Below are 16,979 nucleotides of genomic sequence, written 5' to 3'. Positions count from 1 at the left end.
CTACACTCCGCTAACTAATATTCAAAACAACCTTTCAAAGCATTAGGGCAAGACTAAAGTCAAAATTAAAACAAGAAAGAGTTACTAAAAATGGAGATTTAAAAACAAACAAACAAACAAGCGATGCTCAGGTTTGCAAAGGGATGTTCTGCCTAACGCTTCTCTAACAAGGAGACAAAGGTATTAAAACGTTTACAGAACATTTGTATCCGTGCACTAAAAACAATAGAGCAAAAGATTTTTTAAAAAAGAAAAAAAGAAAAGTTAACCAGCCTTCCTATCAAAACGTGCTTTTAAATACAGACACAAGAGTATATGGGTGAAAGAGTCACAATTCTTTGTGTATGCAAAATAAATTCACTCAAAGCTTCATTAATATTAATTTAAATTCAGATCCCATTTACATTAAATTGTTCATTTAAAAAAAAGGCCTGTTTTATGCAACCTGAATTCTACAAAGAGCACACGAGAGGGTGGGATATTGGACCCAGTTTAATGATGAAAATGAAATACTGAATATTAATGCATCCCAGGCATCTTAAAATGTAGAACAATATCTTTTTTTTTTTCTTAACAAAAAATATTATGCCGGTCCACAGTTCGGACAAGGTTTTCCACCTGCCTTCCCAATTCTCCAATACAGGCTATGCAGCATGGCCCTTTGACCTCTCAATCTGAGCACCAGCCTTGTTAAGAAGATGCTATAATTTCAAACGTGGCATGAGATACAAAAATAAGTGGATTTTTTAAAAGGAGGCGGGGGGAATGATAGCCTTGTTCTAAGAAGTTCAGCTAGATTTTACTGGCTGAAAGTTGAACTGGGAAATATGACAGACTCTACCCAAGAAACTAAACAACTAAAATGTATTTTTATAGACCAAAAGAAAAGAGCAACAATCAGTTAGGAAGAGACCTGATAACATGAAAGACTAAATTATTCTTCAATGTCCATTATTTGTAATGAAACTTATGTAATGCTAGAAAACTGGCAAATACTCAGAAGTCTCTTGATTATTTTTCTCCTTACATGTTAACCTCAGTGGCTGGTGGAAGGAAGGTAGGAAGGAAGGAAGGAAGGAAGGAAGGAAGGAAGGAAGGAAGGAAGGAAGGAAGGAAGCCATTAACACTGGATTTTTATTTTTGAGATAAATTAACATCATGTTTTCCTCAAAATTTATCCAAATTATAATTCATAGGTTTATAGATGCATTCAAGCCATTCCATTTTCTTTCTAAATCTTTTTTTTAAAAAAAAAACATTTTAAAACAAGAACAGCCTAATCAAATGATGTGTTCCTTCCCTCTTGTTATGTGTTACTGAAATACAAGACATTCTCTGTTTAGTCAGATTTAGGAAATTAATTTAATGAGTCTGCCAATGCTGGAAACTAGAATTAATCTGTCTGGTTTTTAAAAAAGAAAGAAAAAAGAAAGAAAGGCTTAGAGACATTTAAGTATCAGGACACTTTATCAAGCTAACATAAAATAGTCATAGAATAAGATAAGATGACAATTTTATGCATGTGTCAAAGAATTTAAAAATGAATGCCTGTCTATCCCCTCTAATTACAACTGCATATTATCTGTCTAGATGAACCAGTCTATATCACTATTATTATTAAATGCCATATATTGCATTCGCCTTCAGATTCTTCTTAAAAATATATATATATTTCAACCGATAAGCCATAATTTGGGAGTGTCACTGAAAAAAATGAAAAGGATTCCATGGATTTACTATTGGAAGTGGCTGTTTTTATATATAATACCTAATGATTTTGAAAATTATGTTAAGATGATGCGATTTTTTTTTTTTTACAGCCACGGTTTCTAGGCATATCTGCCAAATTCGTAGTAACGTCACACTGAGAAATGGTTGCTAATTTCTGCCTGATATTAAAAATTGGGAGATCCCTTTGAACTGTAAATAAAATCTACAGGCGGATTGCCTTCTAAATTGTCAGGACCATAAAGCCATGTGAGGGGTACCGACAGCTTGGAGTATACAGGATAGGTTCTCTATTTCTGTCCAAGGTGTGAATAATTTCTTTTTTATTCACCCTTTTACTAACCCATTTGTACACCCACAATGGTGCAAGCTCCCCCCCCCCCAATTTGCTTAGCTCTGAAAGGGATCTTGAGCCCAGAAATAGCGTCTTCCTTCCCAGCGTTCTCCCTGATCACAGAAACAGCCTTGGCAAAGAGGGAAAACTGAAGATAATCTTGCTACCTCACATTGAACACAGCAATAGACTGCATTCCCCCATAACCCTGCAGCAGTCACAATTCATTCTAATCACTTTACAAAACAATCTTTAGTATAGGTTTAAAAAAAAAGTGGGGGGGAATGCAGACTCGCGAGTCAATGTTAAGAAATAACTGCTGATACATCAGATATTGACTATTTCACTCCAGCTCATCACAGCGCTCAAGGCAAAACGGAGACGAAAATGACAACATCAACAGCACACAATAAACTAGTGGCCCAGGAGAACACTGAAGAGCTAATTGACAGCTGTCAAGCTAATAGGAGTCATGTCAGCTGATTCCAGAAAATTCTCTTTTCCAACCAGCTTTTCAGCAGAATTAGGATTGCTTTGGGGAGGGGACGGTGCCCAGGTCCTTTTTCCTCTCTTTTTGTTTGTAATTGTTCCTAATACTTTGCAGGATGGGGGGGGGAGTGTGGAATAAGCAAAGGGCAACTATAACTAATCATTTTGTCAGCTTCCTGTTGGGAAGAATCTGGGAAGGAAGGGAGGGAGGGAGGGAGGGAGGGAGGGAGGGAGGAAGGAAGGAAGGAAGGAAGGAAGGAAGGAAGGAAGGAAGGAAGGAAGGAAGGAAGGAAGGTAGCAGGTCAGGTTGCAAAGGAAAGGATCACAAATTGTTTTGTTTCTTATATTTTGCTGCTCAAAATCGCCGGCACAAAGCTACTTGTAAAATAGAAGCTCAGGTGAATTTCAGTTGCCTGAACTGCTGGAACTGAAGAGGGAAAATTAGATATGTTGCATTCATTCACATCTCACTTTCTACCTCTGAAAAGTTGCCAGCTGCACTGCGTTTTGCATCAACAAAAGTGGTTCAAGACAGTTAAAAATCCAAAATACAACAGAAGGAAACCGAGGGAGGCAGAAAAACAAACAAACATCCCATTTCTCCACCTTCTGTGGCCGAAGTTAAAAAGTCACTTTCAAGGTTTTTTTTTATTTATTAAACACACACCCATACAACACCCCACACACAATTCTGGAGACGACATCTCAACCCATAGAGCAGTGCGAGCCAGAGACAGTAGCAGTCCAAGGCAAAGTTGTCCTTAGAAGTACATCATTCGGGCTCCCACCCAAGTGTTTTGCCAAGCATCAAACATTATTTTCCATTTCTTTTAAAGTCTCAGGTGGGATCTCTCAGTTGAGGGTGTCTAGATTCATACCTCGGCTCTTTTAATCTCAGCACCTTTCTCCCAAAGTCCCCGGAAGAGGATCAAAATCAGGATGCATCTGAATAGGGCAAAAAACCAGGCCTCTTCTCCAAATTACATCTTGGGAGCAGAGACCTCATTTATTCTCCTTCCTCCCCCAAAATATGATTATAGCCACATCTTCCCCACCCCCCACCATCACCATCTGAAAAGACATATGCTTTATATTTTAAGCATTTAAATACATGAACAGGTGTCATTTCCAACCGATCATCTCGATTGTCGTCGATTCATATAAGATCCTCGGCTTTCCTAAACAGAGACCTGTTATTCTGCACCTTCTCTCAATGTACACCATCTTTTAGCCTAACTTCCCAAATCCACCTTATACTCCTAGCAGCCTTTCTCAGCTCCTCCTTATCTATCAGTTCTGTCCGCACCATTTCACCTGGGAACCTAAAGTCAACAAACCCACCATGTCCTTTCCACTGATTCCGGAGTCTTTGGGGACAGATTCAGTCTTCTCCCTTGCAGTGTGAACCCTCTGAGCCGAAAACACAAAGAATTTGCACACCTGCCTGTGCTCTGCACAGCAAGCTGGCCATGCAGCCAGGAGTGCCTTGTTGTTGTTATTCTACCCCAGACCATTATGAGGGCCCTAATTCCTATGACATGATTATCCAGGTACCAAAACCCATTTGTCACCTGCAGCAGAAAATTGAGTTAATGCTCAACTAAAGGCAACCAGGACCGTGTAATATCAACTTGATTACATCAAACTAGTTCCAAACCTAATTCCGCTGGATGACACTGCGTGGAGCTTGTCATCTCCAATCATTAAAGCTGTCAGGAATCCATCAGGTTTACAGCTAATTAGGTGAACACTAATGAAGCTAGCAAAACAACTTTGCTTCTTTCATTTTTTTTATGGCTGAACGGACCTTTCCATTTGGAGGAGGAAGTGAGAGAAGAGAGAATAAAGGAGAGAGACAGAGAATGGGGTAGGTGGGTGGGTAGATCTTTCCAAGAATATTTTTCAAGCTTGCCTGGAAGACTGAATTTCCTGAAAGATGAATCAACGCAAGTGTGTTTGTGTGTGTGTGTGTGTGTGCTTTCTCTCCAACACATGTAAACCCACACACGCACACATTATTTGCTCTATCACTACAAAGCGATACATTTTGTGTGTGCTTTCTCTACAATACACACACACACACACCAAACACACACTCATTATTTGCTCTATCACTACAAAGCAGTAAATTTGTCATCCCTCCAAAATGCACCCAAAGAGCAGCCATGAATCTTAGAACTTTGCAGTGTATTAATGTTAGAAAACACCATTAACTTCAGGCTCATTTGTGCTTCCCAGTGGCAGCTGTACTCCCCCTACCCTAAATAAGCAGAGTTTTCCATGCCTTCTCTCCAGCAGCCCGTAGGACCACCAACCAAAGGCATTATTTTGATCAAGCCAAACCGAATGTGGGGGAAAGAATGAAAGCATTCACTCTGCCAACATCGGATTGACTATTAAGCTATTGATAAATGTGCCTGTCAGGAGAGAGACAATAAAATCAAATATGAAACAAAGTCATTTTGACAGGACGATTTGATAGAGCAGGTCTGTTCTTCCATTTCCTATTAAACCTACCTATAATCTTTTTTTAAAAAAAAGGAAATGAATTGTCTTCACTAATGTGCGATGTTTCGCTTATTAGAACTATAAAGAGAAAGAGATACACTATTTTAGGACATCTGAACAAAAGAAAGAAAGAAAGAAAGAAAGAAAGAAAGAAAGAAAGAAAGAAAGAAAGAAAGAAAGAAAGAAAGAAAGAAAGAAAGGCTCCTGGCTAGATTTGATAATTGTTTTACAGTAATTTAGCATGTTGGCAAAACAGGCTTTGCTAACCTTTGCATTTTATTTAGCCTAATAAAGCCTAATAAATAAATAACCCTTAAAAAAAGGGACACTTTAGTTTTTCTCAATAAGACACACAGAGAAGAAATGACTCATACCCAGTTCTGGATTGAAAAGAAAAGAGAAACTAAACTTTCACAAGCAAATCACACATCCAACCATAGAACCCAACAATCATAACCATCCCCACCCACTCCAACCTCAAAGCTTAGGGACTAGAAACTTTTTGCTCCTGTTTGGTGTGACTTTTCACAGTTGGTTCAACCTGAAGAATAAGACCTAGCTTCACCTTGAAATGGACCCCAGTTTGCAAGGCGGCCTTTTCATTTTAAGCAAAATATTTTTTTTTTCAATAAAATAAAATTCCATTTCATAAAACAGAATTGTGAATCTGTTTGGAAGCAAAACTCATATTCATCCAGAAAGCATTTTCACAATGAAATTTGTATGTGTGTGCATGTCTTTTCACACACTATACGGGAGGATGGTAAACTTCCCAGATGTTTAAATGATGCTCAACAGAGGGGGTGGGATGGGAGGAGAAGTCTCTTCCCTTTGGGGTGGGGGGGCAAGGGGCAAAGGTGGCAATAAACAGAAACCTGCTTGGGGAGAAATAAGTTACGATAGTGAAGTCTTGGCTCTATGAGATATATCAATAATGTCTTAAAAAGTGCCACCTACAAAAACCTCCCTAAGTTGTAATCTTGCAGATCAAGATATTTCCTAGAAGATACTGTAAAATATGCCTTCCTTCTGCAAGAACTAGGAGTTCCCTCCCCCACCCCCAACCATCCTTAGTAGCACAAGTCCTTGTAAAAACCCAAGGCCCACAGACACACTGCATGTGGTAGAGGTAAACCATCGCTCCAACAAAAGTTATACTGACCCTGCTTCAAAGGCCACACGCCTGACGTCATATGGAGTCACTGTTACCATGGCAAGTGATTTCTCCAGGTTTATGGGGAATGAATGAAAAGCAAACAGATGATCTGCCCTCAATCAGCCCATCAAATCCAGGAGGGCAAATGGGCCAATGAATTGGTGTCATAGATTCTATTGTGGCCCACCTGAGTTAAAGATGACTGCCAATAAAATATAAAAGAGGAAGGAAGGAAGGTGAAGGGAGAGGGAGGGAGGAAAGGAGGGAGGGAGGGAGGGAGGGAGGGAGGAAGGAAGGAAGGAAGGAAGGAAGAAAGAAAGAAAGAAAGAAAGAAAGAAAGAAAGAAAGAAAGAAAGAAAGAAAGAAAGAAAGAAAGAAAGGAAGGAAGGAAGATAGAAGGTGATGCTGCAAAGAAAAGGGTGCCTAGATTCATACCTCAAATCTTTTAATCTCAGGTTTTGCAAATCCTGTATAGCCATACCCCAAAAAGTGATAAATTGTGTGATGGTAGGGGGAACAAAGGAAGAAGAAAAATAAAAACAAAACTCTGGAAGTATGAAAGGAAATGCAAAAAAAAACCCAACAATTATTGTCGACATCTGACAAAGCACAGGCTCCTTTTGCTCGCATTTCCTGTAACCTCTCAATCTTGGGAAAGGGAGAGGAAGACTGTCAGCTGCTTGTCCTTCAGCCCACCCGACCCCTTAAAGAAAGAACCAAGAAAGAAAGTTGAAGGGAGGGAATGCACCCCTATCATTCCACCCTCCCCCCTAAACCTCCACTAGCAGGAGAAGAGAGCACAGCTCCACCATCCTTTCTTTGCAGTGGGATGGGGAGGAAAGGACCCTGCAAAGAGGGTGAGAAGCCCACCTGGACAGTGTTACAAGTGGCGCTAGGAAAGATCTGGACCCCCAAAAGGCTTCCCTTTTAAAGCAAAAGTCCCGCAAAGAACTCCTAAACGGGGTGGGGGGCTGCCTTTCCTAGGCACCCCACTCCTCTTCCCTCCCCTGCTTCTCTTCCTCTAAAACGAAAAAAAAGGCACCTGGGTCGGGTCAGTAAAGAAGAGGAAAAGAAAGCTGGAAAAGGGGGGAGGGGTTGTGAGAAAGCGAGCCGTGCCAGGAGGTAGACTGGTGCCTCTCCGGTTCCAGATTGCCCTCTTCCCAAAAGGGATCCGGGACGGGGGTGAAGGTGGGTGGGTGGGTGAAGGCAGGGGGAAAGAGAAAGGGGCACCCTCTCCCTCCCTGCCTTCCCAGACGAAGCGCCCGCTTCTCGTACCTGCCGAGCGCCGGGGCGCTTGCTGTTTCCTCCTGGGCATCTTGCCTGGCCGCGTCCGCCGGCAGCGCCTGGAGGAGACCGGGTGGCTGGCGGCGTCTCCGGGCTGGCAGGGCTGGCAAGGCGACGGGCTTCAGGGCGGCCCCCTCCTCCTCCTCCTCCAAGCCGCTGGAGCCACTCCAGGCTGGGCTGCTTGCTTGCTGCTGCTGCTGCTGGTGCTGGTGCTGCTCCTGCGGCTGTTGCTTTTTTGTTGTTGTTGTTGCTGCTGTTGCCGCCGCTGCCGCCGCCGCCGCTGGGCATGCACGCTGGGGTGGAAGAGGAGGAGACGGAGGCGGAGGCAAGCCGCGAAAGCGCAGGGCGCAAGGACTGCCCCGTTCGCGGCGGCGGCGGCGGCCAGGCTGCTGGGGCTGCTGCAAGTGGCGGCGGCGGCTGGCAGGACGGCGGAGTTTGACAGCTGGCCCCGCGGCCAGGAGGAGGCGGAGAAGCCCCCTCCCCGGGCGAGCGGGAGGGATGGGGAGGGAGGCCTCCCCCCTCCCGCTCCTCTCCCTTGGCCTCCTCCGGCTCTACCGGGAGCTCCTCAAGGCATCGGCGCCTGGCTTTTCCTCTCTGGCGCTTCTCCCTCGCTCCGACCCGCCAGGCTCGACTTCCTCCGCGAGGCTGGCTTTCCTTCGGCTCCGGCAACAGGCAGGGCTGGAAGAGGGGAAAAGGAGAGCGGCGCGGCGTGACTTTCAACTGGGAAGGGAGCGCGAGAGCCGGGCGGCTCCGCTCTTTCTGCTGCTGGCTGCTTCTGCCGCTGCTGTGCCGCCGCCGCCGCGCCTTCCCTCTTTTGCAGCTCGCCCGGCAGCCGCCTCGGGAGCGCACGGGGAGGGAGTGGGGGAGGCAAAGGGAAGAGGAGGGGGGGCGGGCCAGGCGGCAGAGGGGCATCCGGATTCCCTCCCTCCCCCCCCTCCCCCAAGTTCAGAGCCGGGAAAAGGAGGAGTGGCGAGGGAGGGAGGGAGGAGGGGCTTATCTCTTCCGACAGAAACTCCCCTCTCCAAGCCTAGCGCCATTCTGGACGCCTCCTCCTCCCCCCCCCGCCGCTGCCCGGGGCTGGGAACCAACCAAGGAAGTTTTTTTCTCTCATACTCCCCCCACACACACTTTCAACAAGGGAGGAGAGGCTTCCCCCAGAGGCCAAAGTCTGCCCTTCTGCAGCATCTGAAGGGTGGGTTGGTTCACCCCATCCGCAAGAAGCGGGGGTCTCCCTTTAGGGCGCCCCACTGAATGGCCGAGGAGGACAACCCCCCCCAATTCCTTTTTTTCTGGCAGGTGAGACCCAAACTTTGTAGTTTTCCCGCATCCCCCGTTGCGATTGTGAGACCCGGGAGGAGAGGAAGGGAGCGATTAGTAACCCCTCCTCGGTCTAAAACTCAGTTTGGGACAGGAGAGCAGAAACGCACCTCCGAGGCTTGTTTTTCCTAACCCACCTACTATCCCCTTCGCGGGGAAATTATCGCGCCGGTTCGATCCCGCCAGGGGATGGGCCGCCCCAAGAAGTTAAAGGAAAGGACCGTTTTCCCCTTTACCGAAAGCGCAGCTCCCTGGTTCTCTCTTGCAAATTGGGGGCCGGGAGGGGGCATAGAAATGTATCCGAGAAAGCGCCTCGGCCTTCTGGCATTTACAGATGCTCGGAGCGTCCCTTTACCGCGGGCTGGGGTGAGGGGAAGTTATTTCCCCAAAATGTGCCGAGAAAGGAGCGGCGTTCTTTTCTTCAACAAAAAAAAGAGACATTCTCTCGCCCCACCTTCCCCCCCCCAAAAAAAAAAAAAGATTTAAGAAGGCTTTTCTCTGCCAAATCCTGCCGCGGACTTTCACCAGTTCGGCTCTTGACAGCCGATCTGTCAAATCCAAACAGGAGCGGGGCAAGGAACATCGGCTTGCCAGTTCTACTGGGGAGAGGGGGGAGAGAGGGAGGCTGGGGGTGTGTGCTTTGCATGTAGATGGAACAGGCCCAGTTAAAGCACTACCTGCAACACTCCCATCCACCCCCCACCTCCCAACGTCCCCATTCTGGAACTTTTCTCTCTCCTTTAAAAAGAAACTTTTTGGAAGTCGCTGCGAACAGGGGATGGGCAAGTCCCACGGGCCCCAAACGGTGGTGGTGGTGGTGGGTAAGTTCCAGTCCGCAAAACAGGGGGAGGAGGGGTGCGCCCGGCCCTCTCCTTTGCTCTATAAGTCCTCTTTTCCCCACTGAAAGTAACTCCATTAACATTTCCTTCTCCATCCGAGATTTTGCGAGCCGGCGCTAACTTGGGAAGGGGAGGGGGTTCTTCCTTTTTAAGCGTAAATTCCTTGTCTCGTTCCCAAAGAAACCGTCTGCATTGGGTAGGGGCGGCTGGGGACATCCCGTTTTGTCGAGGGAGGGGCCTCGAGACACCAAGCGCCGCGAACTACTCCTAATGGCACTTTGTTTGCTGCAAAATGCACCGAGCCGACCCCTGGAAGACCCAAAGCCTCCACGCATTCAGCGAGGGAGGGGGAAACTCACACCCACTTCTCTCTCTCTCTCTCTCTCTCTCTCTCTCTCTCTCTCTCTCTCTCTCTCTCTCTCTTTCTCCCTCTCTCTCCCTCCCCTCTCACTTTCTCTCTCCCCCCTCTCTCCCTCCCTCTCTCTTCGCGCCCCCTCCCCGGTCTTCCAATACCACTTACCAGCGCGTGCCTGTGGAGCTAGTGGTGAGATTTTTAACCGGTCGTCGCCGCCCAGGCAAAGATTGACGCCTTCGGAATTGGATTTTTTGCAGCCGAGAAGAAACGCCGCTACGGGATCGCGTCTCCCACCTCTTGAGTTTCACCTTTCCGTGCCCATCTCTGGCCAACGGGAATCTTTAAAACAGCGGGGAGAAGGGAAGAGGAGAGGATGAAAAAGAAAAGAAAAAGAACGAAACCAAGAGAAGACAAGATGGACTTAAACGTAGTCCATGGCCAAAGAAGAACGCGCGCTAGTTTGTCTTCCCTCCTCCTTCAGCCAAACGTACTTTTTCTTTAAAAAAGAAAAAAAAAAGAAACTCGAATCAAGAAGCGGTAGCTGGCTGGCTCCCCATCCCTCCCCTTTTCCTCGTCCAAGTTCATTGGCGGCGAAGAGATCTGAAGGGAGAGGGGGGGAGAAAGGTCGGAGGAGAACCCCTCCTCGCTTTGCCAAAGAGCGCTTGGCGAATCGATGCGCTGCGCGTTTGATTGGGTCTCCCTGGCTTGCAAAATAAGGTACGGCAAAAACGCGGGGGGGGGAGGAACGCGGTGGGGGGCTAGAAGGAGAAGAGGCTGGTCTCTTAACTGTGTCTCAAGTGCTTTATGAACGTGGATCAGAAGGTAGAGCCAAGCACCCACTCGAGTGCCAATTGCACCCCACCCCGCGCTCTCCACTCTCCCCCCCGCCCCTGTCTCTCCTCCTGCCCCCCCTTTTTTTCCCTTTGTGTAGCGGAGAGATATTTAATAACAGACCAGCAAATGACGGTCCCGCGCCTTTAAGACCCAGCTTAAGAGAAAGTGCAGGAAGCGTCAATAGTAAATCTCTCTCTCTCTCTCTCTCTCTCTCTCTCTCTCTCTCTCTCTCTCTCTCTCTCTCTCTCTCTCTCTCTCTCTCTCTCTCTCTCTCTCTCTCTCTCTCTCTCTCTCTCTCTCTCTCTCTCTCTCTCTCTCTCTCGGAGGGGAGGGGGGAGAGAACAAAGTGATCTCACTTCCAAGGTAAGACTTTTAAAGCGCCAGCGAAGGCTCCTTGGACACGATTTGAGGGACTCGTTCAAAGGTGACAGTCCAAGCAGTTGTTTTTACCTCCCCCTATATAAAAACCGAGGTTCCGGAGTGGGGAGCTGTTTTGTTTTGTTTGTTTGTTTTCCTCGCGTGGAAAGTCCCAACAGAAAAGTTTGATTTTTTTTCTCCCCTCTTTCTATCATCATAGTTCCCTCCTACCCACCCACCCACACCAAACCAGGGAACCGGCCGTTAGCATGAAACACCTCTCTACTCCCCCCCCCCTTCTTACCAATACATCAAGTTCTTTGAATGTCCAGGGAAACTACAGCGGGAAACGCGAGGTTTTCCCTACGTTTTCCACTCTTCCCCCGAAGGAGCGTCTTCTCGACGCTCGCTTCGGCGGCCGGATTTCCCCCGCGCTATTTCCCCGACTCGGGTATGCGGTACCGTCTCTCTCTGTCTCTCTCCCCCAGTCCATACCTCCCCCCCCCCAAAAAAAAAAGTTATTTCTACGGCAGCTGAGCAAATCGGGGCTGCGTGGCGGCGGGTGCCTCCTGTGCTTGCAAGCTAAGCCGCTTTCCTACAACCCAGGAGAAGCGGTCCTCGTTTTCTCGCTCCGCTCTGGCTAGATCCTCCCCAACATCTGTCCATCTCTCCATTGGCGCCTCCAACAGCCTCCTCCGGAATGTGCTTTCTCGCAACGCCGGCAGGACGCGCGGACCGGGCACCGCGCACCAATAATTCGCGTCCTAAACAGCTCAACTACGAAGGAGGTGGGGAACAGTCGCTAGAATTCTTCTTATTATTATTTAAAGGGGGGGGGAAGTAGGGGAGACAAAGTATTTGCTACATGGGAGCGTGGAAACTGGGAAGGAAGAGCGAGCGAAGGTGGGGAGAAACGATAGAGACCCCCACACACACCCGGCATCCGCTTTGGAAGATATGGGCAATAATTTCAAATGGGCATCTTTCAGACTTTTTCCATCTTTTAAATATGGGAAGGAAGGAAGGAAGGAAGGAAGGAAGGAAGGAAGGAAGGAAGGAAGGAAGGAAGGAAGGGTCGTCTAAAGTAAAGGAGGAAATAAATTATTTATAGAACTGGATGCCTTCCGGGTAATCTTCACTCTGTCTCAAAGGTGAAGCACGCAGGGTGCGGGGCGTTCGGAGAGGGGGTTGCATTTCTAACGCGGTGCCCGAAGTTTAAAATAGATAAATGACGCCGTGGGAACTCATCAAGAATAGAAACAAGTGGCGATAAGTCTTAGGCCAAAAACATTTTTTTAAAAAAAAAATCCGCATACTGTACGTCTCTCTTGTGAAGGCAATTTATATGCAAAAAGGCTACGCCTACGGTGAATAGCGGTTGCGGGTTCAAAATCTGGCGTGGTGTGATTGATTTCAAGGCTTGAGAGGCACGCGGGGAGCAATAAACGGATAGCGAGGGGGGGTGTTGTCAAAGAGGGGGAAATTAAATTCCCTTTCCTCCTTTATCCTCCCCAAAGAACGTGCCAGTTTTCCCTAAACTGGCATCACCTTTGGGAAACCCCCTTTGAAAGAAGAAAGGAAGAAGAGAGAGAGAGAGAGGAGAGAAGAGAGAGAGAGAGAGAGTGTGTGTGTGTGTGAGTGAGTTCCGGGCATTTCCAGACTCCTAACCGGAGAATCGAGCATTTGATTCTCTGCGTCTCACGCCTCCCACCCACCTCCATCCTGTCACAACAATCCTTTTCCTCTTCCCTTTACCGTATCTAATCCTCAGGATGTTGTCAGTTGCCACTTTCTTCTGTGTTTGAAGCAAACAACCCTCCAGGCCGGGCAGAAAAGTTTCCCGGGAAAGGAAGAGCGAGAGAACGAAAGGCACGTTTATAGTTAGAGCTTTCTGCTCCCTCGGCCCAACCTCTATTTGTCCGGGGTTGCTAAATTAAAAATGCCCAGATTTTAGTAAGGCGCCGCTTGGGTAGAATTCACTCCCCCCCACCACCTCGCCGCGGAAGTAGGCACGTCTGCTTGGCATTGGATATAATTTGGCACCGTTATTAAGCTACCTGATAGCTTTGAAAGGAAAAAGAGCGAGAGGGAAAACCCTCCCCACCCCTCTTTTTCTCTCCTCCAGCCCCCACCACCTCCTAACCCTACTGGACTTTAATTTAATGCTGGGGACGGGGTCTCTAGAGGGAACACGTGTTAGCAGCTTCTTTATAACTCACATCCACGGCTCGGGAAATAAATCTTAGCAATGACGCGGAGGCGGGGGAGGGAGGGAGGGAGGGAGGAAGGGGGAGCGGCATCGGATGGGAAGTTTGGGTGTTTATTTGGGGGGAATGGAACTGAAAGTTGGGGGCTTGGTCGCCCTCTGAAAAATAGGACGGGGGGTTCGTTGTTGCGGGGATAGATGTGCTATGAAGGAGGGGGAGGCGGTGAGGGGACCAGTCCGACTGCTTCGGTGGGATCGAGGCGGGGGCGGGTGTTTCTTTGAGTTTTTCCGGCAGTTTTCTAATAAAATCCCTCTTCATTCCGCCACAGATCAAGTTAGGATTCGTGATTTCTAATTTATAGTTAGAAGAGTCTAAAACCTATGATGCATCATTCGTAGGTCTGTGTGCGTATTGCACACGCAGTCCAAGTTTTTTTTTTAATTCTCCCTTAAATCCTACCCGGTCTTCTCTAATGATCGAATACTACTACTATTAATAATAATTGCAGCCTAAGGAACTTCCATCGTGTTTTTTTTTAAATAAAAAAGCTGATTATTGTTAGCATTTTGACTCTAGCAGCCGCCTTTGGTAAAGAAAGGTGGAAATTAAGGAAGCAGCTTCTCGAGTTTAAAGTAGGCAAGAGAGATGGGGGGGGGGGGGTTTGAAGGATACGGTCAGATTTAAAGACGAATTTGTTATTTGTGGTTGGCACTGCAGGTACCAGAATCCCACCCGCTCCAGTCTTAAAGCTACAGAATTCCAGGGGTGAACATGGAAGAGCCGACCACGGGCCCACTGGCCTTCTTCCTTTCTGACTTCTGACTGACCGAATTTCCTTCTCCTTCTTCCCATCCAACCCCCCCCCCAAAAAAAAAACCATACATCCCTAAATCATTCAGATGGATGGAAATGCACCCTCCCAGGTCCATTCCGACTGCTTTCTCCGCGCTGAAGACCATCAACTTAAGAAGATCAACCAAGAAACCTGACGCTCGCCTTATTGCGTTCAGGAGCCGTTCTCGAAGGCCTTTGCAAAGTTGACTCTACCGAAGGTCACGAGGCAAGAAGCGCAAGGGACTGGCGATTCGAGCTGAGGAAAGAGGCCAGAGAAGCCACCCAAAAGGGAAAGGAAAAGGAAAAGAGGCTTGAAAAGACGCGTCGTCGGGAAAATAGCGGAGGTGCCACAGTCTTGAAGAAGGAGAATAGATTGGAACTAAAGACGCTAAACTCCTAATAAGAAAACGAGCGATGCTCCCAAGCTCTGTTAAGAGCGATTGTCCTTTCTGGTTGCGAGCGTCAGATTATTAGCCCGGAACAATTCTTGTCCAACTTTCCTTCCTTCCTTTTTTTTTCCTTGGGAAGCAACTGATTTGACGCACGCCTTTTACTCCAAAATAAATTGAAATGATCTTCTAAGAAGGCCAACATAAACAATGGATTGCTTGTTCCCTTCCCTAGCAGCTATCTGACATTAGGGTTATGGTGATGGTGCTTTGTAAAATAAAATAGTAGTAGTAGTAGTAGTAGTAGTAGTAGTAGTAGTAGTAGTAGTAGTAGTAAAGCCCGTTTTGCTCTTCACGAAAAGAACTCAGGAAAAATGAACTCTGTCAAAAGGAGGGAGAGAAGGTTGGCCCTAATTATTCTGGAAGGACAAGGCAGACCAAGAAACACCTCGGAAAATTCAGCAAAAAAATTATTAGAAGGGGAAATCCTTCCAAAACTGTAAATATGTTTCAAGCTCTTCTGACTGCAAATGATTTTTTTTTTAAAAAAAAGTGCGCTTTGGATTAAGAAGAATCGTCGTATGTAAATTGTTTTAGTAAGCAAATAGCCACGGTCTCAAAGTTTGCCTTTTCTCGATGCCAGGAGCATCGCTCCTACAAACCAGATGTTTTGTCAGCCGATTTCCCCAAAGAACACTTATAGGGTCGGACGTGAAGAGACCGGTGGGGAAGAAATAACAGGTCCCCTAATACTTTGGCAGGTGTTTTTTTTCCCCTCAAAAAATCCCCATTTTAATTAGCAATTAAGGAGGAGGAAGGGGTCGCAGAGGGATCCCCCTCCACGGAAGGGCTGCAACCGCGTCGCTCTTGAGACTTTGATCAATTCTTGAACGGGCGCGCGCTCGCGCACATACACATACTCCCCGCCCCCTCCTTTTACCCTTCATCAAAGAATTCAGATGCGGATTTATTTTATTTTATTTTGTGTTTTTTTTAAAGATGCCCCTGATTTAGTTTTTGCAAACAAGAACTAAAGCTTTTCCAAGGAGAAACTTTAGGTAGGTAGGTAGGTAGGTAGGTAGGTAGGTAGGTAGGTAGGTAGGTAGGTAGGTAGATAGATAGATAGATAGATAGATAGATAGATAGATAGATAGATAGATAGATGATAGATAGATAGATAGATAGATAGATAGATAGATAGATAGATAGATGATAGACAGACAGACAGACAGACAGACAGACAGACAGACAGATCATAGGGTATCGAATATTGTCATATTCAGTTTCTGTTCTTAATATCTCCATTTCCACCACATTCCTGTTGGCCTGAACCAAAACCATCGCTTCCGTAAATCCCCACTGTTTAGCTTTATCTTTCTAGAGCTAAGCCATCATCCCGAGCCAGCCCCATGCAGGTATCTACGCGACTTGTTTTGCTTGAATACCGCGTCTCCAGACCCACATGCGGGCACACACCACCGCTAAAGCTCCCTTCTGCCCTCTTTTGCTCAAGCAAGCGAAGTTATAATGCTACTTGGACTTGCTCGCGAGTAAGCGCTCCCACCGCCCGGGAATCCAGGGCCTGGCGAAGCCGCGGTGGTCTTCGCCACGCCAGGAGGGGGGGGGAGTAGAGAGGGCCGACTTCGCCCCTCTGCCAACGAAACTCCTGGTCCTTCGCTTGCTCAGGTTAAGCCAGCGCCTGGGTCACGAGCCTCCACTTTTGCAAAAGGATTTGGCAAACAGGATCTGGGCCTCGCTCCGTTTCCGGGTCTGGACTCTCTTTTAAAAGGATGCTCTTTTGACCGGTTTTTTTTCCCGCCCCCACCAGCGCTCACGGCCGGCCGAAAGAAAGCGAGGAGGAAGAAATAACAGAACCCCTCCAGATCTAAATCAGTGTTGCAAACTCTCGGAGACTTTTTTTTCTCAACCTGATTGTGCAGTAGTGCAGCGCCTTCGATCATTAAACCGAGCCCAGCGGAACACAAGTCAGAAAGGCAGAGCTACGGAGAGCAGAGAAAGGGGGGAGGCTGACTCAAAAGGGCAAAACCGAGACTTTGTTTTTTTTTTAGGGGTTTGGGGGGAGAGAAAGAGAGATCTACAACTGCACCTGCTTAGAAAGAAATAAAATAAAAAGCAGCAGCAAACTCTCTCCAGCTTTTTCTGAGCCCCGACGCAGCTAAGTCTCCTCGTCCCCCCCCTCCCCCGCTCCGCGGCGGTCCAACAGACGTCCCTGAAGCACAGGCGACCCGATCAGTCTGCGATCCTTTAGCCTTTAAAGGCAGGCAGGCAGGCAGGCGAGGGGGCGCAGGTTTGCTCTCTTCCCCAACCCGCCTCCCGGTTGAAACCTG

General features: G+C 47.3%; 1 protein-coding gene and 1 long non-coding RNA gene across 2 annotated transcripts in view; both read right to left on the bottom strand.

Annotated features, from left to right (window-relative positions):
• Positions 1-8,205, bottom strand: part of TSHZ3 (teashirt zinc finger homeobox 3) — a 102,578-nt gene extending 94,373 nt beyond the window's left edge. The window contains exon 1 of the mRNA XM_081963213.1: positions 7,491-8,205. Coding sequence (XP_081819339.1) covers positions 7,491-7,530 — 40 coding nt within the window. The 5' untranslated portion in view covers positions 7,531-8,205. The remainder of the gene's footprint in view (positions 1-7,490) is intronic.
• A 1,989-nt stretch (positions 8,206-10,194) lies between these two features.
• The window catches only part of LOC309397562, a 70,555-nt gene continuing 63,770 nt past the window's right edge, over positions 10,195-16,979 (bottom strand). The window contains exon 3 of the long non-coding RNA XR_014176286.1: positions 10,195-10,349. This is a non-coding gene — a long non-coding RNA (uncharacterized lncRNA). The remainder of the gene's footprint in view (positions 10,350-16,979) is intronic.

The sequence above is a fragment of the Natrix helvetica genome, assembly GCF_964273705.1.
Source record: "Natrix helvetica genome assembly, chromosome: 10".
Taxonomy (NCBI): domain Eukaryota; kingdom Metazoa; phylum Chordata; class Lepidosauria; order Squamata; family Natricidae; genus Natrix; species Natrix helvetica.
This window is presented reverse-complemented; position numbering and strand designations above follow the sequence as displayed.